This window comes from Scyliorhinus canicula, chromosome 2, assembly GCF_902713615.1.
Source record: "Scyliorhinus canicula chromosome 2, sScyCan1.1, whole genome shotgun sequence".
NCBI lineage: Eukaryota > Metazoa > Chordata > Chondrichthyes > Carcharhiniformes > Scyliorhinidae > Scyliorhinus > Scyliorhinus canicula.
The window spans coordinates 8,663,981-8,689,143 of record NC_052147.1 but is presented as its reverse complement, the minus strand read 5'-3'; the positions used below and the strand labels follow the sequence as shown (position 1 = coordinate 8,689,143).

At 45.6% G+C, this 25,163-nt stretch overlaps 1 protein-coding gene across 3 annotated transcripts in view; it reads right to left on the bottom strand.

Annotated features, from left to right (window-relative positions):
- rps6ka5 (ribosomal protein S6 kinase, polypeptide 5) overlaps positions 1-25,163 on the bottom strand; it is a 264,579-nt gene that overhangs the window by 6,214 nt on the left and 233,202 nt on the right. For all 3 annotated transcript variants that reach the window (XM_038773338.1, XM_038773347.1, XM_038773355.1), the window contains 3 exons: positions 22,088-22,258; positions 7,883-8,074; positions 2,771-2,930 (listed from right to left, as the gene is read on the bottom strand). In XM_038773338.1, the coding sequence (XP_038629266.1) occupies positions 2,771-2,930; positions 7,883-8,074; positions 22,088-22,258 (523 nt within the window). The remainder of the gene's footprint in view (positions 1-2,770; positions 2,931-7,882; positions 8,075-22,087; positions 22,259-25,163) is intronic.

Sequence of the window (25,163 nt, the reverse complement as noted above, 5' to 3'; positions counted from 1 at the left end):
TCCTGTCCAATGGAAGAGGTTTGTGAGGGAGATGAGAGTGAGTGAGTGTATGTGTGTGAGAGAAATGAGAGTGAGTGGGTGTGTGAGATGAGAGTGGTGAGTGTATGTGTCTGTAAGAGCTGAGAGTTAGTGTGTGAGATGAGAGAGAATGAGCGAGTGTGTGTGAGATGAGAGTGAATGTGAGTGTGAGGTGAATATTTGTGTGTGAGATGAGTGAGCGAGTGTGTGCGATGAGAGTGAGCGAATGTGTGTGCAAGGGATAATAGTGTGTGCGATGAGAGTGAGCGAATGTGTGCAAGGGATAAGAGTGAGTGAGTGTCGGTGTGAGATGAGAGTAAGTGTGTGTGAGGTAAGTGTGAGAGATGAGAGCGAGTGTGTACGTGTGAGAGATGAATGAGTGTGTGTATGAGGGATGACAGTGAGTGTGTGTGAGATGAGAATGTGTGTGAGTGAGAGATGAGTGTTTGTGTGAGATGAGAGTAAGCGAGTGTGTGCATGGGAGAGATAAGAGTGAGCGAGTGTGTGGGAGATGAGAGTGAGCGAATGTGTACGAGAGAGAAAAGAGTGAGCGAGTGTCAGTGTGAGATGAAATGAGAGTGTGAGGTGAATGCAAGAGATGAGTGAGTACGTGTGTATGAGATGAATGAGTGTGTGAGGGATCAGAGTGAATGTATGTGTGAGATAAGAGTAAGTGTATGAGTGATGACAGTGTGAGTGAGATGAGAGTGAGTGAGTGTGAGATGAGGGTGTGTGTGAGAGAGATGAGAGTGAGTGTGAGTGAGGAGGCGTGTGAGGGGTGAGTGTGTGTGTGTGAGATGATAGTGAGTCTGTGTGTGATAGTGTGTGTGAGATGATAGTGAGTCTGTGTGTGATAGTGTGTGTGTGAGATGAGATTGAGTTTGTGTGTGAGGAGAGTGTGTGTGTATGAGATGAGAGTGAGTAAGTGTGTGTGTGTGGCCTTGGACATGTGTTCCCCCTTCAGGCCCCTTATACAAAGTAAGACACGTTGAATAGCCATGGGCTGGATTCTCTGCACCCTCGTGTTGAAATCGCAGCCGGCGCGGGGGCGGAGAATCCACGTTCCCGCAAGAAATCGGACCCGGTGCCGGTTCACTGATTCTGCGGACCCCGAAAAGCGGCGTACTCGGGGCCGCCCACCTGGACCTACTTGAGGCCATTGCCAGAGGCCCACTCAGCCATTCTCCGCCCCCGACCAGCCAAAGTCCTGACGCGTGGAACTAGTGTGCTCCAGCCAGTCGGGATACTCACGTAGCAGCTGCGGAATCAGTCTGCGGCTGACCTGGTCGGGGGGGGCAACGGAGGCCAGGGAGTCCTGATAGGTGGCCGGGGAATGCTTGTGTGGGGGTTGCGAGTCGGGCATGCGGCCGATCGGGGGGGGTCTTTTTTTTGTGTCTAGGAGCACACCACGCCCGCTGGAGACCGTCGCCGTGCGCATGTGCGGTCTCCGACCCGGAAGTGTGGGGGCTGTATCTGCAGCAAAAGCTGCGAGATCTATTCCAGGTCCCTGCTCGCCCCCTGCAGGGCTGGGAATTCGTGTCCCTTTGATCCAAATTTTTCTGGAGTAAAGCTTTACCGTTTTGACGCCAGCGTGGGGCCATAGTCCCAATAATGTAGAATCCATCCCCATGTGTTTCTCAGCGCTATGTGCACCGGGAAACACGCAGCTAAACCCGCTCGCTATGGCGCTTTGGTTCCTTTTGGGAGAATCATGGCCATTAGATTCTGAGGGGTATTTCCAGGGTGAATGTGGAGAGGATGTGGGAGAATCTAGTAGCGAGGGGTCACAGTTTAAAAATAAGGGGTCACCCATTTAAAATGGAGATGAGGCAAAATCTATTCTCTCAGAGAGTCGTGAGTCTTTGCATCTCTTTTCCTGAGAAGGAGGTGGCAACAGAATCTTTGAATATTTTAAAGGCAGAAGTGGATAGATTCTTGATAAGCAAGGGGGTTATAGATTATTGGGGGGGCGGCGGGATGCAGATTTGAGGCTACCATCAAATCAGCCATGATCTTATCAAATGGCAGAGCACGCTCAAGGGGCCGAATGGCCTACTCCTATTCTTTGTTCTTCTGTAATTCAGGAAAAATATATAATTAACAAATACTTAGCAAACAAACGGAAGCTTGTCTAATCAATACAGCAGGTTCAGAATTCTGTCTGACCCTCATCAATTAGAATTTAAAAAAATCTTTGAAATAACTTTCTCTTCCTTGGATGCCCAAGCGTTGTTACTCACAGAGGCAGAGATCCACGAGAGACCAATACGCTCTCTTTTACAGCTCAGTGGCTGCAGTACAGTGGGTTGGGGGTAGGGGAGGGGTGGTTCATCCATGAGGTATCCATTCACTGCAATGGGACCCAGAGCCAATTCTAGGAATCCTCACGGAGTCTGGTGGTGAAGGAAAAGGAATAAAGTGAAAGTGTTTGAAGAGCGGAAGCCAGAGGATCTCAGGCCAATTGGGGCCAGTTGTTCTGGTATTTGACACCATAACATTCCTCCCATTGTCACTTTGTAAAATGGATCATTAGACGGAAGTTTTAGGAGTTCTTCAATGGCTTTTTACAGTAAATTCATTGCAGTGTTAATGTAAGCCTACTTGAGACACTAACAAAGATTATTATTACTATTAATAGCTTTATACTCAAATAAAAGGCCAGGATGTAACTTCAACAGGGTCTAAAGCAGTGATGGTTCAGATACTATTTTTGGCACTGGGTTAGGAAAAGTCAGTCACTGTCTGTTCTTACCTTGTATCAATTCCTTGGCCTCTTGCGAAACGTTTCGCCAAGATTCCCCTTCGAAAGAGAAGTCCCCCTGTTTAATTTTCATCATGATTTCTTCGGCACTGGTGGAAGTCAATGTCTTTTCCTCACACTGGAATGGAACTTTCCCCGATAGCATGGTATACTGCCGAGGGAACAAGTCAGAAATTAAACATGTGGAGGGGCTCCCTCGCTGGCAAGCTACAGTTCACTAGCTAACGGGGGCGAGGGGTTGTGGCTCGCTGAACCTGTTTAGCAGCGTTGGGTGTGCCTCGAAAGTATGAATGGTGGGGGAAGAGGGATTGAGACTATTCTGGGAAGGGATGGGAGGGGGCAGTGGGTTGATGGTGACGAGGGATGGGTCCACCCATTGGGTGGGGCATGGTACCATCTTGTGTGGGCTTCAGGCTGTGTAATTTAGAGTGGGATGATGGGAGCATCCCCCGGAGGGGTGATGGCTGTGAGCAGGAGGGGGAGGGTGAGAGCCCCCCGATCCGGCTGGTGACGTGGAATATCTCAGGGTCGGGAGGCCCGGTGAAACGGGCAAGAGTTTTTGCACATTTAAAGAATCTGAGGGACGATGTGGTGCTGTTGCAGGACCCAGGGGGTTGTGGGTGGGTGGGGTGGGGGTAGGTGGCAGTCTTGAGTAATAAAATAACTTGTTTCTAGATGGAGAAGGTGGTGGCAGACCAAGGGTGAAGGCATGTTATGCTTAAGGGGGTGTTGGGAGGTTAAATTGGTGGTTTTGGAGAGCATTTATGACCCAAACTGGGTTGTCGTAGATTTTATGAAGAGGATGGCGGCAGCAATCCCAAACATGGACACACATTAGTTGGTCTTGGGAGGGGGGGTGGGTGGGTTGTTGTTGTGGGGGGGGGGGTGAGGAAAGCGGTGTATTCAGCGATTCTGATTTCCGATCATGCTCCACACCCGCCGGAGAAGGTGAATGGAGTGTATGAAGCATTTTAGAAGATGCTTTACAGTTTAGAGCTGCCGGAGGATGATTGAGACATGGTGGAGTTTTTGTAGGAGTTGCAGTGCCCCAGGGTGGAGGAGGAAGATTGAAAAGAGTTGGAGGAGCCATTGGGGGTGGAGGAGATTAGGAAGGCGATAGGGTGGCTGCAGTCAGGGAAGGCATAGGGGCCAGATGAGTTTACGGTAGAATTTTATAAAATGTTTGCAGACCGATTGGTGCCATTACTGGTGGAGGTGTTTGAAGACTCGGTGGCCCGGGGTCTTCCCCCGAGACGATGAGTCAGGCGTCCATTTTACTTTTGTTGAAAAAAGACAAGGATCTGGTGTATATGCGTCGTTGTAAAATGTGGATGCAAAGATTCTGGCGAAGGTGCTGCCGCTCAGATTGGAGGGGTATCTACTGCAGGTGGTCGGGAGGATCGAACGGATTTTGTGAAGGGTAGGCGATTATCGTCCAATGTGCAGTGCCTACTGAATATGGTCCTTTCTCAGGCAGAGAGGGAAGAACAAAAGGTGATAGTAGTTAAATGCTGAGAAGGCTTTTGATAGAGTAAAGTGGGGGTACTTGTTTGCAGTGTTGGAGCAATTCAGAGTAGGACCTAAGTTTGTGTAGGGGCCAAACTGTTGTACAAGGAACCAAGGGCCAGCTTTTGGACGAATAATGTTAGCTCGGGTTATTTTTGGTTGTATTGTGGGTGTGGAAGGTTTGATCTCATTGTTTATATGGTGGGTAAGGTGGGGAGGATTTGGAAGAGGGTCCTTCAGAGGGACTGTCAGTCTGGAGGTTTGGCGTGGCTGAACCTGATGTATTATTACTGGGCAGCGAATGTTTGGTTGGTGAGGCGATCAGGAGGTAGTCTGGGTGAGGATGGAGGCTAGGTTGTACAAGGAGACAGTTCCGCTGCCGTTTGCTCCGGATTCTGTTGGGAGTGGAAGTCAGCTTCTCACCCAATGTCTCGACATGGCTGAGGGATCTCGTGGAGTTTTTGTACCTTGAGAAAATGAAATACACGTTGAGTGGTTTGAGTGGGAGGTTTTACACAAGGTGGCAGCAATTTGTCAAGGAACTGGTCACCGTCAAATGCTGGGGAGGGTGGAATTGTGGGGAGGGGGGATTGTTTATCTGTTTTCTATTTATATATTCAAACAATGTTCAATAAAAATATTTTTTATTAAAAAAAAATACATGAAAACATGCCGTGTTTAAAAACTGAAAGGAAAAATATTTCCTTGGCCAAACTATGTTTGGGTCCATGACAATGTTTTTAAATGCAAAACAGCATTGAAAAAAAGATATTTATTGAGTGAATATGGAGTACTTTGAGTTTAGCCAGTGCGCTCTCCTACAAATGAGATCATTCAGGAACCCCAACAGCAGCTTTGTAGATCATCTGGTGCAGAATAGAACTTCCACCAAACCCTGCGAACGTCCCTTGCACCCTTTTGAAAGTCAGTTGTAGAGCAGAATTCACCAAAAAATAAGTGTCATTTTGGGCGAGTTTGGCGAGGTGTTTCCTGCCAGCTTTTTGGGTGAGATCCACACCAGTACTCACCAATGCTTAGTCATTTTTTACGGTCTTGGGGAGTTTTTCCCCAGTCTAGCTCACACTTAGAAATTTTTCAGCAGTGATGAGCTAAACTCGCCGGCAAGACCGGCTATCAAAGATCGGGGCGCCATTTTGAAAGGGTGCCAGTACCTCTAAGTGAGCTTGAGGATCCTCCACACTCCGCACCCACAGGCAATGTTACCCGCGGACATATGGGCATTACCCCCAAACCTACCAAGTGACGATACCCTGCTATGGGATCGCTGAGGGCCCCCCTTTTCAGGCGTTCCCAACTCACCCTCCCTTTCAGCACCCCTTCCACTCCTCTCAGGCTTTATGAGGACTTTTCATAGCCGCCCTTCAGCCCCCAACCCTTCATAACCCTCTCATCGCCCCTTTCGTGGACATAGACCCCCTCAGGCCCCAACCCTCGACAGTACCACAGTGGCCGTGGCCCTGCCAGTCTGACAGTGCCAAGGTGCCCAGCTGCCAGCAGGAGTGTCAGGGTGCCATCCTGTCCTGTCCCTGACCACGCATTGATCTCCAAAAGCGAAGGAGATCCCCCAGCTGCCGTTACGCCTGGCCCACGTTTATGTGGACCAACACTAAACGGCAGCTTGGCGAGATATCCCAGGCGAGACCGTTAGGTCCCGGATGCCGTGAGAAACTGACACATGCATATTTAAATGGCTCATTTAAATATGCTGATCTGGATAATGCCGAGTGAGAGCGAGATCCAGAACGCGCGTCTCGCAGGGTTTGGTTGAATGTCGCTAGCGGTCTCTCACAAGATTCAACGGCCTCGTCCCGATACCAAGTCGGGCGTGACGAGGCCATCAATTCGCGCCCTTAATATTATGAGCAGGTACCGATCCCACTTCCAGTACAATTAGGGCACTCACCTGATCAGGCGTTGGTGGGACATGTGGAATGGGGAGAGGAGGGGTTAAGGGAGAAATTTTACTTAAACTACTGTACCACGTTGGCTGTCATGCAGAGTTCTTTAAATTGAAAACCATATTGGATTCACTCACGTCAATTTCAGCATCGCCCTTTGATTGATGGGACTGCTGAAACTGATCTGGCCATTCTATGGATGTATTATAGGCTTGCCTCAAAGAATATGTCATTGGGCTGAGAAAGGTGGATTTGGGTTCCACCACAATTCCCCGTCCCATCCTCAGGAATTACAGGGCGGAATTCTCCGCAAGGCCCGACGCTGTTGTGAAACCCGGAGAGGTTCACAACGCCGTCGGAAGCCTCTCCCGGCCCCCTATTCTCCCCTTCCCGGGGATATAGGAGGGCCGTACCGGGAAACTCGGCCGCTGGGCGTGTCCCTGGCTTCAAGGTCCGGCGCTCCAAGAATGACGCCGTGGCGGCGCCTAATGATGTCAGCCGCGCATGCGCGGAATGGGCAGCTCAAATGGGCATGCGTGGTTGCCGTCTTTCCCCTCAGCCGCCCCGCAACACGTGGCAGCTTGATCTTGCGGGGCGGTGGAGGGGAAAGAGTGCGTCCCCTTGAGACGCTGGCCCGACGATCGGTGGGCACTGATCGCAGGCCCGTCCCCTCCCGAGCACGGTCGTGGTGCTCGATCCCCGATCCGCCCCCCACAGGCCCCACACTTACCTGGCGCGCCATGTTCACAACGGCAGCGACCAGGTGTGGTTGCCGCCGTTGTGAACAGGTCGGGAACGGCAGGCCGCTCGGCCCATTCGGGCCGGAGGATCGCGGGCCGCCGTGAAAAACGGCGGCCCGCGTTTCTCCAAGCAGCGTGTCGCAAAACCGGACACGGCATTTTTGGGGGGGGTGGGAGAATAGCGGGAGGTGCGGGAGCAGACCTCCCGCTATTTTCCCACCCATCGTGGTTGTGGAGAATCGCGCCCACAGGGTCTACATTTTTTTCAGTCAAGTAGTAAATCAATGTTCAGGAAATTATGACACAATGGGTGGGATTCACCGTTGGGAGTCCGGCTCGTTACCGTTGCCAGCGAGGCTGGAGAATTTGGCATTCAGCCAAATCTCCATTCACAGCAGTAGGACCGGAGAATCCCACCTGCGTGAAGAAACGGAGAATCAAGGAGTTATGGCATTAGGGATAAACTATCATTCCAGGTTGGTAATTAGGGGACATACAATTTAAGATTACAGCAAAAATTAAAATAGAGTTTAGAGATTTTTTTAACATAAAGGACTATTGGGAAATGGAATTCCCTACCATAAAGAATGGTGGCTGCAAAATCCATAACTGATGTTAAAAGGAAAGGGAATGTGGATTACTCAGAGAATCAGTACAAGTGAGATAGGCTGAATGACCTGCTGTGCTGTAAGCTCCCGATCATGGATCATGAATTTTCTGATCGTGAATGTTTATATATATATTATAGAGGGAGGAAGCGAGTAAAGAATGAGGAACTTGCACCAGACTTCCCTGGGATACCATAAGACTATAAGACATAGCAGCAGAATTGGGCCATTCGGTTCCAACATTCAATCATGGCTGATATGTTTCTCATCCCCATTCTCCTGCCTTCTCCCCATAAACCCTGAATGAAATTGACCTCTCTACCAACTTACCAGGATAACACCCAAACTCCACAGGTCGCAGGATTCGTCATAACCATCGTCCTTCAGTAGTTCAGGAGCTGCGTAATGTAGAGTAAAGCACGGCGTCTTCAAAGGCTGATTATCAGGAGGTTTCAATCGCGCAAACCCAAAATCTATGACTTTAATTTCTGTGTTGTCACTATCATCCGCGAATAACAAGTTCTACAGAACAAGAGTTGGGTGGGGAAAAAATGGAAACAGGATTATTAATAAATTTCATCACTCAATAGCTACAAAATGTTCTGTGAAACATTGAACCTTGATGCCCTTTTTACAGCATGTTCCTGTAAAATATAGCATTCTTTCAGTAGATTAGACTATTACTTGCAAATGAGGATCAATTTTTGTCTTCCCAAAAGCTGACACAGCAAACTAAAAATACCAATTACATCTGTGTTTTTGATGCAAAATCAAGTTACAAGCATCTGTGCACCTCAGAGAACTAAATGTAAATGGGTAAATCAGATTAAGTTGAAGAGATGTGAATCATACCCATTTATATGCAAAACATGAACACGATCATTTTAATTTGCTGCAGCAAATGCCAAATGCAGTTGAATATTGTCAATTATTTAGCATTGTCCCTCTTAGCTCCCTGGTTTAGCTCATTGGGCTAAATCGCTGGCTTTTAAAGCAGACCAAGCAGGCCAGCAGCACGGTTCAATTCCCGTACCAGCCTCCCCGGACAGGCGCCATAATGTGGCGACTAGGGGCTTTTCACAGTAACTTCATTGAAGCCTACTCGTGACAATAAGTGATTTTCATTTCATTTCTTGTCACATGGCATTTCTCAAAGCTTTAACATACAACATGTCCCATATGGGAGCCTGTGTCACACAACCACACACAAAATCTACTGGGAAGCCGACTTGAGTGTTCAACTCAATTTTCAGGTGAGCTGCTACTTGAAGCAGGGTTCACCCCCGCCACACCCCACTTCCCTCTAATTGGTCACATTCAAAAAGTTAATCTATTATCGCTTTTTGATACCTAGTGATTATGATGGCTATTAAGAATGATGTTGTCAGTTCTCAATTTGAGTCATGATGGTTTTGTTGTTTTACTAATGCTGGAGGATGGTCATTGAGGCAACATCACAATTTTTTTGTATGCGGTGAATAATTGTTGCTAGGTTCTGAAGAAACTTGCGAAGATATTGGGTGCGATCCAATGGCCACGCTGCGTCGGAAAAGCAGCTCACCACAGCGCAGCACGGCGGATAAAAGTCGTGAGACCCTGCTCCAGGGGCCGGGGATCGCTTGGAGGCCTTGGAGATGGGGACGCCATTCTCTCACTACACTGGGAAGTTCTGGCGAGCGAAACCCCCCACTGTACAAAACAGGGCCATGTACGGCTTTGGCCGCGTGTTCCCTACTGAGGCCCCTTATACAACATGAGTCGCTTTGAATAGTCACGTGTTTCTCGGCACTGCGAGCTCTGGGAAACACGCGGCTAAACGCGCTCGCTATGGGACTTTGTTCCCATTTAGTTGAACTGAGCCCATTGACACAGGAGGCAAAAATGCACAAAACAAACAACAATATGACTGAACCCATTCAAGGAAGAAGAGTACTGAGAATTGCTAAAGCTAATGCTCATGAGAGTTTGCCAATCTGACACTTAAAAGGAGAAAAATTGAAAAAGCTCCTCTCAATTCTGCTTAATAAAATACCATGGAGTTTATCTGAATATTACCCCAGTGTTTAACAGCCGGAAATGTGCATACTACTGGCACAGTATATCAAGACACGTAATGAAGCAGGAAGATGTGAGTTGTAAGTATTTTACAACTAACATCGCCTTTACCTGGCTGAACTAGAGCCCCAGATCTGCCAGAACCCAGGCTCCAGCTGTCTACAGGGCATGTAAGAAAAAAACTGGATGTGATTGAAGTTTAACTGGGTTTTTCTCAGCAGATCTCCTCCAAATTAAAAATTCAGCAGTGACTAAAAATGACCCACAATAGCAGCGATCAACACTGGATATCAGTACACAGAGCTAAGGCCAGTACAATCATCTCAAACTGGGATCGCAAGTAAGTGGACTGCCAGAAAATTTCTCATCCCCCTAAATGATGAATTATTGCAAGTCAGAGAGAGAGAGAGACAGAGAGCACATGCACAGTCGTGTGTGTGCAAGAGTGAGTGAGAGAAAGTGAATGAGTGAAAAGTAGTGTGAATGTGAGAGAATGCAAGCATGTGAATGAGTGAGAGAAAGAGTTAAGATAGCAAGGGAAACTTGTTAAATTTAGGACTGATTTGAATGTAGCCCACAAGGCTCATATGGGAAAAGCAATTGATCAGAACATCAACTGTCCTGGAGTTTAATGCAGAATATTGGTGGTGAGCAAGTGTATCAAATTTTCCTAACGTAACGAAGAATATCTTAATGAGGAAGGGGAGATGGTGGCGTAGTAATGTTGCCACTGGACTAGTAATCCAGCAACCCAGGATAACACTCTGGGGACTGGGCTTGAATTCCACTATGGCAAATGGTGAAATTTGAATTCAATAAAAATTTGGAATTAAAAGTCTAGTGATGACCATCAAACCATTGTCAATTGTCGTTACAACCCATCTGGTTCACTAATGTCCTTTAAGGAAGGAAATCTGCCGTCCTTACCTGGTCTGGCCTACATGTCACCCACAGCAATGTGATCGACTCTAAAAAACCCTCAGGAATGGGCAATAAATGCTGGCCCAGCCAGAGACACCCATATGCCAAGGATGATTAAACAAAAAAAGAATATCAATAAGTGAACAATTTCAGCTACATTGGCTGACAGTTCTTCTGGCCTTAGTTCCACACTCAGTTTTGTATGCCCAGGGTAACCTGTTGTCAGGTGTTGGTTACAGTTGGGTAGGTCTGAAGAAGTCTTTATAGTTTTACATAAGTTAACTATAAGTCTTTATTGACTCTGAGAATTATTTACAAATATGCAGCGAAGGGTACAAGCTCGGTGGAACTCACTGCTCTGTTCAAGACTAGACTGATCTTGGGTGCAGGTCATGTGCTCTCTTACATCGCTGTGTGGGTGGTACTGTGTTTAGTCTCACATTAACCCTCTACAAGACCCTTATACTACATCACCGTTTCCCAAGATTGCTGCTGGGCTACAATTCTCCCGGCATCTGAGCCCGTCAGAACTTTGTCCAAGGGCCCAAACTTCATAGGTTAAAATTGTTAGTGTGAACTAGTAGGATCTCTAATCATGATGGTTGTCATAACTACTTTTGATCTGGTTCACCTCCAATGCCAATACATAATTATTATTAAGGACCGTTGGATAATATTCAGGAATGGGATAACTGGTGGAATTCCTAGTCCAGAAACACTGAAGTCAACATCACCTCCCAACTAAATCATAATGAAACATGTGATCTTCTGATCTCTAGACCTCGTACTACTCTGACGCCTATTTGAATTGAACAAAGTATATATGTGACAGACAGAAGTACTCAAAATAAGTTAATTTAATTTCAATGAGTCTTCCGTAAAAAGTTACAATTAGGATAGTAATTAAAAGAGCTACAGATTTCTGTTTATGTTTCAGAAAGATAAACAGAAGGATAAATATAAAAGTGCTTTCACTCATACAGTATCATTTCAACACATCTCAAATTGCTTTACATAATTGAATCTTTTTGAAGTAAAATGGCTGTTATTTTGTAGGCAAACAAGACAGCCAGTCTTTTCACCAGTACAATGTTGACATACGACTCAAAGTGCAGACTAAAGCCATTTGATCCATCATGCCTCTTGGAAAGAGCTACCTGAGTAGTTCCACTCCCCTGTTCTTTCCCCATTAGCCCTACAAAGTTACCCTTGTCAAGCATTTATCCAATGCATTTTTGAAAGTTGCTGTTGAATCTGCTTGTACCATCGTTTCAGCAACTGCACTCCAGATCATAACAACCCGGGACAATACAATCTCTCATCTCTCCCCAAGAAATACATAGCCTAACCAATTTTTCTTCTAAGCTGCAGTGTTTTGCCACTTGTCTGCACTATATTTGATATCATTTGACATAAGGATTTCACAGCACAGCGTTTAGAAAGCAGCGGTATAATCAAACAAAGGCAGCATGGATTTACGAAAGGGAAATTATGCTTGACAAATCTACTGGAATTCTTTGAAGATGTAAATAATAGAGTTGACCAGGGATACGCGGTGGATGTGGTTTATTTAGATGTGGCCTTTAGAAGGCTTTCGACAAGGTCTCACATAGCAGATTACTATGCAAATTCAAAGCACATGGGATTGCAGGAAGTGTCTTGAGATGGATAGAAAGCTGGTTAGCAGACATGAAGCAAAATGTTGAAATAAATGGGTCTTTTTCCGATTAGCAGGCAGTGACTTGTGGGGTAATGCAGGGATCTGAACTAGGGCCCCAAATGTTCACATTATATATTAATGATTTGGATGAGGCAACAAAATGTATCTCCAAATTTGTAGATGATACAAAGTTGTGTGGGAGGCTGAACTGTGAGGAGGATGCAGAAAAGCTTCAGCGGGATTTGTACAGGCTGAGTGAGTGGGCATTTGCATGGCAGTTGCAGTATAACATGGATAAATGTGAGATTATCCATTTTGGCAGTAAAAATAGGAAGGCAAAGCAGATTATTATTTAAATAGGTGTAAATTGAGAGAGGTGGATATTCAGTGAGACTTTGGTGTCCTTGTGCATCAGTTGCTGAAAGTAAGCATGCAGTACAGCAGGCAGTAAAGAAGGCAAATGGTATATTGGCCTTCATAGCGAGCGGATTTGTGTAAAGGAATAGGGATGTTTTACTATAATTGTATAGGGCATTGGTGAGGCCACACCTGGAGTATTGTGTGCAGTTTTGGTGTCCTTACCTGAGGAAGGATATTCTTGCTATGGAGGGAGTGCAGTGAATGTTTACCAGGCTGATTCCTGGGATGGTGGGACTGTCATATAAGGAGAGACTAAATTGGTTAGGATTATATTCATTGGAGTTTTGAAGAGTGAGAGCGGATTCATATAAACTTATAACATTCTAACAGGATCAGACAGGGTAGATTCAGAAAGAATGTCCCCGATGGTGTTGAAGAACTAGGAGTCATAGTTTGAAGGTAAGGGGTAAACCTTATAGGACTGAGGTGAGGAGAAATTTCTTCACCCAGAGAGTGGTGAATCTGTGGAATTCGCTACCACAGAAAGTAGTTGAGGCCAAAATGTTGTGTAATTTCAAGAAGTAATTAGATATAGCTCTTGGGGTTAAAGTGATCAAGGGACATGGGGATCAGGATATTGAACTGGATGATCAGCCATGATCATAATGAATGGTGGAGGAGACTTGAAGGGCCAAATAGCCTCCTCCGGCTTCTATTTTATATGCATGTTTCTATGTATTTGTTATTTTATCTAACTCAATCTACAAATCTTGGGCTGCCTCCTCCAGTTCACTGTCCATTCTAGTCCTGTAACACCTGCATATCTGATGAATTAGTTTCTGAATCCAAGTCAGTGATGTAAATTAGAATCTCTAGGGTCACAACAACAGGCTCTGAGGCACCTCATTCAGTAACAAACCCCCATAACCCTGACATAACGCATTTAATCTGTCTTTCAGCCAACTGATTAATTTTTCTCAAGATTTACTGACTCTCAATTGGCACAACATTGAGATTAATGAATAGCTTTCAGAGTGAAACTGCAAGGGTTGCTGGTTTAGTCAAAAATACCACACCAAAACAATATAATAGGCACGGTAGTGCTGTGGAAGCTGACCTCTGCATGTCATATCTGGGGGTGCTCGACGATGGTGTGCTGTCAAAAACAAAAGATGGAAATTGCTTTCCCCTCACCCCACCCAGAAACAACTAATCCCCATGTCAAAGATCATACAACACCCCCATCCACTCCCAACGCAGGCTCAAGCAAAAGAAACACTGGCTTACTGGAAATTTAGCAATTTATTTTATCATCAGTGAGCAGCTGAGTTTCACAGTAAATGACGAAGGGACAGGATGTTAGTCCGGCTTATGACAAAGCTATGTTAATACAGTGGAGTGAAGGTCCCAGAAAACATTCAATTCTGGGATTACTCCTGTTGGAACAATAAGAAGCTATTACTAATGGTCTTGTCACACCTTTGCAGTGCAAATGCCAAGCAATATCATGAAAAGCTGTTGCATTGCAATCCCTTTTGATTACATCATCCCCAGCCATGGAATAGAATAATGCTGCTCCATTAGGATACTTAGAAGCTTTTGCAACTCATTCACATCGGCTCCACTGTTTGCATTCAAAGAAAAATGATGTGACGCATTACAAGTATGGAGAGGGCACATTATTCATGCACACTGGATGATGTGGATTTCTACAAAACTCCTAATGATTAGTACAATGCAAATAACACAATACAGCAATATTCAGGTAAACATAGTGTTATAAAGCACAAAGTGTGTGGCTAACATAATCTAAGCTAATGTAACTTCAATACACTATACCTATCCCAGTAGATTGGTTCAATAAAAGCATTAGCCAGCCAACTCGATGACTCTTTGTGTTACTTCCTACATAAATGTATGCAATTAAAGGAAAATATTTATTCTAGTCAGGGAATGACGGTTTACTAGGAAAGTTACGGTATTCAATTGTGAAGAAAATCATTCTCCCTGACCTTGAACACTATTAATAAATCCAAAGCTTCATGCTGCTTCGGTTACAAAGAACAAAAGGTACAATTTACTTCTGCTTCTGTATAATTAGTGCTTTATACCACTTTCTACAGCAAGCAGCTTTTCATGGCACTGGAGTATGAATAAGTAATGGTAATTTGTTGCAGGAGAATTCAGGTCAGTAATATAGTTGACTGACTGTAAAGTGTTGTGGTACATTGTGAGGTTGTGAAGGGTGCTACAGAAATGCAAGTGTTATTCTTTCTTTCATGAACCAGTTGGGTTTTCAACAATAACGAACTTTCCTGGTCACGACTTATGGCAGTTAGGATTGGAAATGGCATCGTCTGAGAGTCCAGTGCCTAGGCTAAGACAAAGGTAACTAGTCCAATATAATCACATTTAGACTCCAGCACGGAGACTAGCTCCAGCACGGAGACTAGCTCCAGCTGGGTGAAGCAGGTTAGTGGATTGAGGAAGGGAGCTGTTTGGGACAATTTTGTTTTCATAGCTCTGGTCACCCACAAGTCACAAAATAGAAAGCAAATTACCACAGATGCTGAAAATCTGAAATAAAACGGAAACTGCTGGAAACACTGATTTAAACGAGGGAACTAAATGTAATGGGCGGGATTCTGCACGCGATCAGGCGGAGAATAGCTTTTGGCGGCAGAACTGCGGCAGGCCAGTTTGATGCCAAATCGCGATGCTCCGTTACCTCGAAAACGGCGTCAATGCGCCGCACACAACGTGTACTTTAATCACCATTTACATATTATTAGCGGTCCCACCCGTGGTTCTCCGCCTCCGATGGGCCGAGTTCCCGACGGCGCAGTCCATGTGTGCTCTCAAACATTATGAGCCTGGCATGGTGGCTGCTGAGAGATCGATGGGTGATCGGAATCACAGTGGTTCCTACAATTCATAGAGGCTGCTCTGTGTATGTGGCCGGGCGCGTTGCCCGCTCGGAGCCCCCTGAAGGTTTGTTCTCCTGTAAGAGAAATAGCAGCTCCTGTATCCACTTCCATTTTCAAAGGGTGGCCATTAACCTAGAATTCAATTTTGATTGGAGCAACTTTGGGGCTGGTGAAGCAGTTCAGCTGCATTAGTTCATCCTGTTCGGGCTGATGGATTTGCAAGGCACGGGCCTGAGGTGGCTTTGGCTTCCAGCCTGAGTGACACACATATTGGTAATTCTGGCAGCCTTGCCTTGGGTGTATCCTTCGGCCGTACAGTACTCCTGCGACTGTTCCCTGAAGTCCTCTGGGGAAAATTCCATTTCTGGGTTTTGCAGCCATCGATCCATATCCTTGCGTGCCACTGCTGAGTGGGGAACAGGTGTAGGGTGGGGCGTGGAGGTGATTTTTATGGGTAGCTCAGTTTTTCAATATGGGGGTTGTCTGATGTTGAGCATGCTACAGTTCATTGAACCTTGAAGTTCCTGGGCCACTTTCTCAGGATTTCCCAGGGACACACCAGTTCTATGGCTCTTTTAAAGTTCAGGCGGATTCTGCAAGCAGTTTTCTCTGTCTTGCGACGTTGTTTATCCCGCATACCATTTGGTCCCATAGCATCTCTGGTCGGGATGACCCCTGCTCAGTATTTTTCCAGTTTCCAGACACTGATCAGGAATTCCGTTACGAGTTCTCCAGGGATTCTTCCGGCTGCATTGAACTGCAGCACTGGATAATTACTGATGGCCTTGGGTCGTAGTAGTTTCCACTTATTTTACCAGTTCATTCAAAGTTTTTGAGTCTGAAGCTGCCGGATCAGACAAACTCTTAATTGAATCAGAAGAGAGCCAGTCAAGGGAGAGTTAAAATCAAATCAACAAACGTTTCTGCTTCTGCTCTAGTTGTGTCAGTATCACAGACTATTATCCATATTCTGGCAACATTTATATGGGTAGCACTGGTTAGGTCAGGCATGACCTGCTGAAATGGTGGTCCTGATTATGAAAACGTATAATGGAAATAATATAATGATGATTGTTGAAGATTTCCAGTGATGAGGCTGTGACTATTTCCTTTGGCAGCTCATTCCATTGTGAGATTATCCTCGGGAAGACAATTGGTCAACATACTGTCTTGGAATGGTCTTTGTAGTTTGCGTGGATAGCTACCTCATGTTTTGTCACTGCCGCAGGATATTGGGTGCACGGTGAATTAAATTTAACATACTGGACTGTAACTTCCGAGATCCCTAGCGTTGGATGGGGGTGGGGGGCCGGAGCTTTACAGGTCAGCATTTGCCAGGCAATTGCCCAGTTGTGCAAATGTCCTCCAGTCAATTGCCCTGTGTTGTGAGTCATCCAAAAATGCAATTTAAATTGCAAACCTAGGGTGGTTCTGCCGTGGTTACATCAATAATTACTTTGAAAAAGTTAGAAGAATTAAAATCTCTTCTAACATCTGGGTAACTGTTGTAAATTATTTATTTATGAAGAGAGATTGGATAGACTTGGGAGTGTTTTCCTTGGAGCAGAGAAGACTGAAGGGGAACATGATTGAGGTGTATAAAATTATGAGGGGCATAGATAGACTAGAAACTTTTCCCCTTGGTGGAGGGGTCAATGACCAGGGGGCATAGATTTTAGATAAGAGGCAAGAGGTTTAGAGGGGCTGTGAGGAAAATCTTTTTACCCAGAGGGTGGTGAGAGTTTAGATGTGCACTTGCGATCACAAGACATACAAGCCTATGGGCCAAGTGATAGGATATGGGATTAGAATAGTTAAGTATTTGTTTTTTGACTGGCGCAGACTTGATGGACCGAAGGGCTTTTTCTGTGCTGTGTAACTCTCTGACTGTAAAGACCCAGACCGACCCACCCCGACAGGACTCACCCATACCCCCGACACCCCAGGGGATTTCCCACAAACACCATACTGCCCAGCGCAATGTGTGTATGCATGTGTTCATTCCTCAGGGTAATGCCGTGACCAATTACAGTCAAGCTGCCTGGTTTAAATTTCAAACAATTCTTGGCAGTTAACTGTTACCCACCATCAATTAGTGTATTCTCCATGGCAAAGCCTCCACCAACGAGAGTCCCTGCCAACCAATCAGCACTCTCTTCTCATACAGTCTAAATTGTTGTTTCCTTTACATTAGGTATTTAAAAAATTCAGTTCCAAGGGATGTGGGCTTCGCTGGCTAGGGCAGCATTTATTGCCCATCCCCGATTGCCCTTCTGAAGGTGGTGGTGAGCTGCCTTCTTGAACCGCTGCAGTCCATGTGGTGTAGGTACACCCACTGTGCTGTTACGGAGGAAGTTGCAGGATTTTGTCCCAGCGACAGTGAAGAAACGGTGATATATTTCCAAGTCAGGGTGGTGAGTTACTTGGAGGGGAACTCGCAGGTGGTGATGTTCCTATGTGTTTGTTCTGGTTGTCCTTCTAGATGATAGTGGCTGTGTGTTTGCAAGGTGCTGGCTAAGGAGCCTTCACGTATTCCTGCAGTGTATTTTGTAGATGGTACACACTGCTGCCGTGCGTTGGTGGTGGAGGGAGTGAATGTTTGTTCAAGGCGTATTAATCAAGCGGGCTGCTTTGGCCTGAATGGTGTCAAGCTTCTGGAGTGTTGTTGGAGCTGCACTCATCCAGTGGGTAGTATTCCATCACACTCCTGACTTGTGCCTTGTAGGTGATAGACAGGCTTTGGGAAATCAGCAGGTGGGTTACTCCTCGTAGGATTCCTCGCCTCAGACACGCTTTTGTAGTCACAGTATTTATATGGCTAATCCAGTTCAGTTTCTGGTAATGGTAACGTCCAGGATGTTGATTGTGGGAGGGTTCAAGAATGGCAATGCCATTGAATGTCAAGGGGCGATGGTTTGATTCTCTCTTATTGGAGTTGATCATTGCCTGGCACTTGTGTGGCGTGGATGTTACTTGCCACTTGTCAGCCCAAGCCTGGATATTGTCCAGGTCTTGCTGCATTTGAACATAGACTGTTTTAGACTTATGAATTGTCCGGATGAGTGCAAGACAAAAGCTTAGATGAAAAAAATATTTTTCAGCGTTACTCAAGTTTCACCAAATTAAATGGGCTGTAAAAATACAAGCTATGGTAGTTGTTGTTGCCAGATGTTGCTGTCGGAGAGAATCCAACAGTGTCTACTATTTGTTAAACTTACCGTTGCACAGTAGCTGAAAAAGTGAACTAATTACATCACTTTGAGGGAAACCAGACAGCTGAGACCCAATTGAACAGGCCAAGCAACTATATTTGTCAGTAACTGATCAGGTTGAGGAATTGTGAAATAACAACTTAGGAGGAGTCCAAGTTAGAATGCGGGAATTCAATGTCAAACAAAGAATGATTGGATTATGGAAGGGAGAAAAAAAGACAGAAATGAAAAGTTGAAAAAAAATCTAATTTTCTTACAAGAGACTGGTTTAGCACAGTGGGCTAAACAGCTGGCTTGTAATGCAGAACAATGCCAGCAGCACGGTTCAATTCCCCTACCGGCCTCCCCGAACAGGCGCCGGAATGTGGCGACTAGAGGCTTTTCACAGTAACTTCACTGAAGCCTACTTGTGACAATAAGCGATTATTATTATTATTATTAATAATTAAAACTTGGAGAATTAGGCATAATAATACAACAGATAGGATCAGGAGTAGACCAGGGCAGCACGGTAGCATTGTGGATAGCACAATCGCTTCACAGCTCCAGAGTCCCAGGTTCGATTCCGGCTTGGGTCACTGTCTGTGCGGAGTCTGCACATCCTCCCCGTGTGTGCGTGGGTTTCCTCCGGGTGCTCCAGTTTCCTCCCACAGTCCAAAGATGTGCAGGTTAGGCGGATTGGCCATGATGAATTGCCCTTAGTGTCCAAAATTGCCCTTCGTGTTGGGTGGGGTTACTGAGTTATGGGGATAGGGTGGAGGTGTTGCCCTTGGTAGGGTAGGGTGCTCTTTCCAAGAGCCGGTGCAGACTCGATGGGCCGAATGGCCTCCTTCTGCACTGTAAATTCTATGTAATGTAATATGGCCCATTGGGCCTGCTCCACCATTCAATATGGTCATGGCTGATCTTAGGCTTCAATTAGATTCCCCCCCCCCCCCCCCCCCCCCCCCACAATCACTATTAATTCCCTCTGAAACCAAAAATCTGTCTATCCCAGCCTTAGATGTATTCAACGATGGGGCATCGACAATCCTCTGGGGTAGAGAATGCCAAATATTCACAAACCCTTGAATGAAGCAATTTCTCCTCATCTCAGTCCTAAATGATTGGCCCTTATCCGGAGACATTTAGACTCGCTGACTAGTGGAAACAACCCCTCAGCAACTCCATGTTAATCCAGACTCTACCTTTACCATAGTTAATTTTCAGTGTCAGTGAGGTTGTTTGGTATAGTTATCAAATTGTTAAAAGGATAGTGCAGACATGAGAGCCAGCATAGGCGGCGGCAGAACGTTCATCTCAATTTGAGTCTGAGATAGGCAGTTCTCTGACCGGCCTCTCGGTGTCCTCAAAAATGACTTCTGGATCCTTGAGCCAGAGTCGTTGGCGGCAACAGAGCAGCGGTAAGGATGGTGGAGTTGGGACATCCGAATCAATCGAAAAAAAGGAAAAATAATTTTGATTGTCACAAATAGGCTTACATTAACACTGCAATGAAGTTACTGTGAAAAGCCCCTAGTCGCTACATTCCGGGCCTGTTCGTGTACAGGGAGAGGGAGAATTCAGAATTCTCAGCTGATACGGGAATTTAAACCGTGCTGCTGGCCTTGTTCGGCATCACAAACCAGCTGTCTAGCCTACTGAGCTAAACCAATGGCAGGTACGGTTGGAGTCGCAGTTTCGGAGGTGATCCACGTGACGATTAGACTTGTGGCCCTGTGTCCGTATTTGATAGGAAACCGGACACGTTTTTGCCAACACGACAATCCAAGCTATGGAATACACTTGCCATCCTGGTGATTGATGCAATCCTGGGATCCAAGCTCTGGATAAATCCTAACCAAATGGAATTTCTACCATTGCATCAATATCAGAGACTGATTATTGATTATCAAGACAAGAACCAAATTATCACATATACAGCTTAGAGATTAGCATTCAATTTACTTTCCATTAGACAATTTCACTGTCCACAGGCAAACCGTCACTTAGCCATGGATGTGGACTTATGAGGAGAGTGTTATAACCCCAATGGAGGTCCCGGGATCAGGGCCACACGGATTCCCATGACCTCCCAGGAATATGAACTATCCCTTTAAGGGGGCTGGGCTTCACCTTAACAAAGAGAGCCCAGCTTCTTTAAAAACTCCGGCCTGGGGGCAGGTCGGGGAAGGAGACTCTTAGGAGAGTGGAGGAGTTTTGCATTTGTATTGTAATAAACCTTATTTGTTAATTCTACTTATTGGGGCGGCTATTACTACACTGTAGCACTGTTGCTTCACAGAGCCAGGGACCCAGGTTCGATTCTCAGCTGGGTCACTGTCTGTGTGAAGTCTGCACATTCTCCCCGGGTCTGCATGTTCTCTGCGTGGGTTTCCTCCGAGTGCTCCGTCCGGTTTCCTCCCACAAGTGCTTTTTAGGTGAATTGGATATTCTGAATTCTCCCTCAGTGTACCTGAACAGGCGCCGGAGTGTAGCGACTAGGGGATTTTCACAGTAATTTCATTGCAGTGTTAATGTAAGCCTACTTGCAACACTAATAAAGATTATTATTATTATCCTCAATGCGTTCTGCTTACCATGGATTCAACAATCAGGTTCCAGGAGTAAGAGTGGGTGTGGGAGAACAAAGTGAAGAAGAAAACACATATCAGGCTCAGGTGTGATGGATATTGCCAGTTAAGGATCACTGGAGAGAGGGGATGTGGATAAGTCATTAAGTGATTTATAGCAAAGGACTGACATCTGTAAAAGGAGGCCTCAACCTGTTCAGTCACATTAGACTTATCTGCTTGACATTGCACATTTGCGATGCAGGGACATACATTACAGCTATATCCATCTGAAGAGGTTCACAGTAACAAATTGGAATTTGTGTAATTGTCCACGATGAGGGGCCATGTAGAAGCAGGAAGCTTAAAGACCAGGTACAACTAGTAGTTGGTCATAAACTCACCTCTCTGGCTGTCGATGGCAAGTGTATTCCATAGTAATGATTGGTAGAAAAATACTTCATATAAAAAATTACAAGTAATCCTCCTTCTATGCTATTATTCTATGATTCTGCTAGCTAAATATTTAAGTTATATTTGGCAGTTCGAAAAGAGTAAAAAAGTAGTTGGTGTTGAGAATTTGGTAATCATAGACGCAGCCAAACTATGTGTAAATTTAATTTTGGGTTCACTGGAAAAGTTTCACCAATTAAGAGAAAAATGGCTGCAGAAACGTCAGAAATATGGCAGGGAGCACAACAAAGGAGAACAGTAAATGGTTAACATAAAATATGGGGAACAGAAACTAAAGTTAGCTCAAAGACAACTAGGTAGGGCTGACCAATATGGGAAATCCAGGCACTTGTTCCACCTTCTTTACTCTGTAATGTTTTGAACACATTTAATACCTCAGGCTTCAAGTCTCTGTGGACAACTCCCACATCGTGCATATGGCTGACAGCAGAGACCAGTTTACGCATTATGTGACTGGCTTCAGTTTCGCTGAAGTGTTTCTTCTTTCGGATCCGCTCGAGCAGTTCTCCGCCTTTCAACAGTTCCATCACTAAGAATGTGTGCAACTAAAGAAAAAGTGGAGAAAGATAAAATCAGTATTAAACTTTCTGCTGATCACCAGAGTAGGGAAAGCAGAAGTCCTTTCAGTCACTCTCAACAAATGGCTGGACCATCATCCATTTTCTCCATCTTTCTGATGGAACAATCCTCGGAAGAATAAGGGGACATAAAGGGTAGGATTCTCCGGCCTCTCAGGCCGTTCACTGGTGGTGGGATTCTCTGCTCTCGGCACTGTCAATGGCCACCCCACGCCGTGGGGACACCAGTAGGTATGCTGCCGGCACGACCAGAAAATCCCACCGCCAATGGCCGGAGAATTCCGGCCAAGATGTTTGATCAAATAAATAGGCAGCAACAGTTTCTGGTGGCAGAAGGGTCAGTAACAGCAGACACAGGTTTAAAGTTATTTGCAAAAGAACCAGCGAGAACATGGGGACATTTTTTTTTCTATTAAACAGCGAGCTTTATGATCTGGTATACACTACCTGAAAGAGTGGTGGAAACCGATTCAATAACTATCAAAAGGAAATTGCATATATATATATTATAGGACTCTGGGAAAAGGCAGGCGAGGGGAACTAATTAGATAACTCTTTCAAAGCACTGGCACATGCATTATGGGTCAAATTTATTTTATTTTATTTAAAAAAAAATATTTTAATTCTTTTTTTTGTTAAAATATTTTTATTCTCCTCCTTTTTCACAATTTTTCTCCCGAATTTACACCCAACAACAATCAATAACCAACAACAAATATCTCAAACCCCATAACAATAACAACGATCCATCCTCCCACCATGCCCAGACATCAGCCCGCATGTTAACATAAACAAATGACAAAGAATAAAAAAAGGAATCAGGGATTACCCATGGCCATCTTTAACATACATAACCCCCCTCCTCTCCCAATCTACCCACCCATCCCCCTCCAACTAATGTTCGATGTTATCCAGTTCTTGAAAGTGCATAATAAATAGTGCCCATGACTTGTAGAACCCCTCCGAGCTTCCCCTTAGTTCGAACTTAACCTTCTCAAGGGTCAAGTATTCCAACAGGTCCTCCCACCACGCCAGGGCACAGGGTGGAGAGGCCACTCTCCATCCCAGCAGGATCCGCCTCCGGGCGACCAATGAGGCGAAGGCTATGGTATCTGCCTCCGCACCCGTTTCCAACCCTGGCTGGTCCGTCCGACACCCCTAATATGGCCTCCCGGGGACCCGGGTCCAGTTTCACATGCACCAACTTGGAAATTACCCTAAACACCTCCTTCCAGTACTCCCCTAGCTTTGGACAGGACCAAAACATATGAACGTGTTTGGCCCCCCCCCCCCTCGGCAACGTTCACACATGTCTTCTACCCCTTCAAAGAATCGGCTCATCCTCGCCCTCGTGAGGTGTGCCCTGTACACCACCTTCAGCTGTATCAGCCCCAACCTCGCACACGAGGTGGAGGCATTCACTCTCCGGAGCACCTCACACCAGACCCCCTCCTCTTCCAACTCTTCCAAGACCCTCCCAACTCTTCCTCCCACTTTGCTTTGATCCCCTCCAGTGGTGCCTTATCCTTTTCCAACATAGCTCCGTATACCGCTGACACTGTCCCCTTCTCCAGTCCCCTTGCCGCCAGCACCTCCTCCAACAACGTGGAAGCTGGTTCCTCCGGGAAGCTCTGTATCTCCTTCCTGGCAAAGTCCCGAACCTGCATATACCAACACTTCTCCCTGCTCCAGCCCATACTTCGCTTCCAGCTCCCTCAATCCTGCAAATCGACCCCGAGGAAACATATCTTTTAGGGTCTTAATCCCCTTCTCTTCCCATTTCCGAAAGCTTCCGTCCCACCTCCCTGGCTCAAATCTGTGGTTCTCCCGAATTAGCATTTCCCTTGACCCTGCCCCCAACCCGAAGTGTTGGTGAAACTACCTCCAGATTTTCAATGAAGCTATTATTACCGGACTCCCTGAGTATTTCCCCGGAGCTATCGGGAGCGGGGCCGTTGCTAGTGTCTTCAGCCCCGACCCCCTGCACAAACTCTCCTCCATTCTGACCCACTGGGAATCAACCCCTCTGACCCAGTTCTGCACCTTCTCCACATTCACCGCCGGGTCAAATTTATTTTAATGTTATATTTTAAATGTCATCTTCTTCAAAGAAAACAAGTACAAATGCGCAAAGAATAATTAAGCAACAGCAGGCACCTGAAAGGACTGTATTCTTTGGGTTATTATTGGCAAAATTATAAAACACAGACATCTGGCTTTTGATGAATTATTACGATATTTTAAATTCTATTTTTACACCTTTCGGTCTTGCAGACAATATGTCCAACAATCATACTCCCAGGTGAGACACCTTACCCAGGATATTTGGTTGTGAAATGCAGGCACATCATAAACTGAAAATGAATTAATTCATGTTACTCAGTGACAAGACCCTTAAGAGTATTTGTATTCTTCAGTGCATTACAGGCACAGTTTCTGACAAATCTGAATTTTTAGCATCAAAGATCTATGCAATACTTCATCATTCAAAGCTGTGCAAGAAGGTGCTCTGTCCATTATGCTTAAGTTTTTAATTTAATTTTAAATGCAGTTTTGGGATGTCAGCATCTCTGGCATTTATTATCCTTCTCAATTGTCCTTCAGAAAGTTGGTGAGTCTCTTTTAGAAAGGGAGTTCCAGGCTTTTGAAGGAATGACGATAAATTCTAAGTCAGGATGGTGTGTTTCTTGGAGAACTTTCAGGTGGTGGTGTTCCTTTGAGTCAGAAGATCACAGATTGTCAAGAAAAAGGAGCAGGAATAGACTACACAGGCCATCGAGCACGCTCCATCATTCAGTAAGATGGTGGCTAATCTTGGGCTTCAACTCCACTTTCTCACCTGCTCCCCGTATCCCTTAATTCTCCGAGAGAC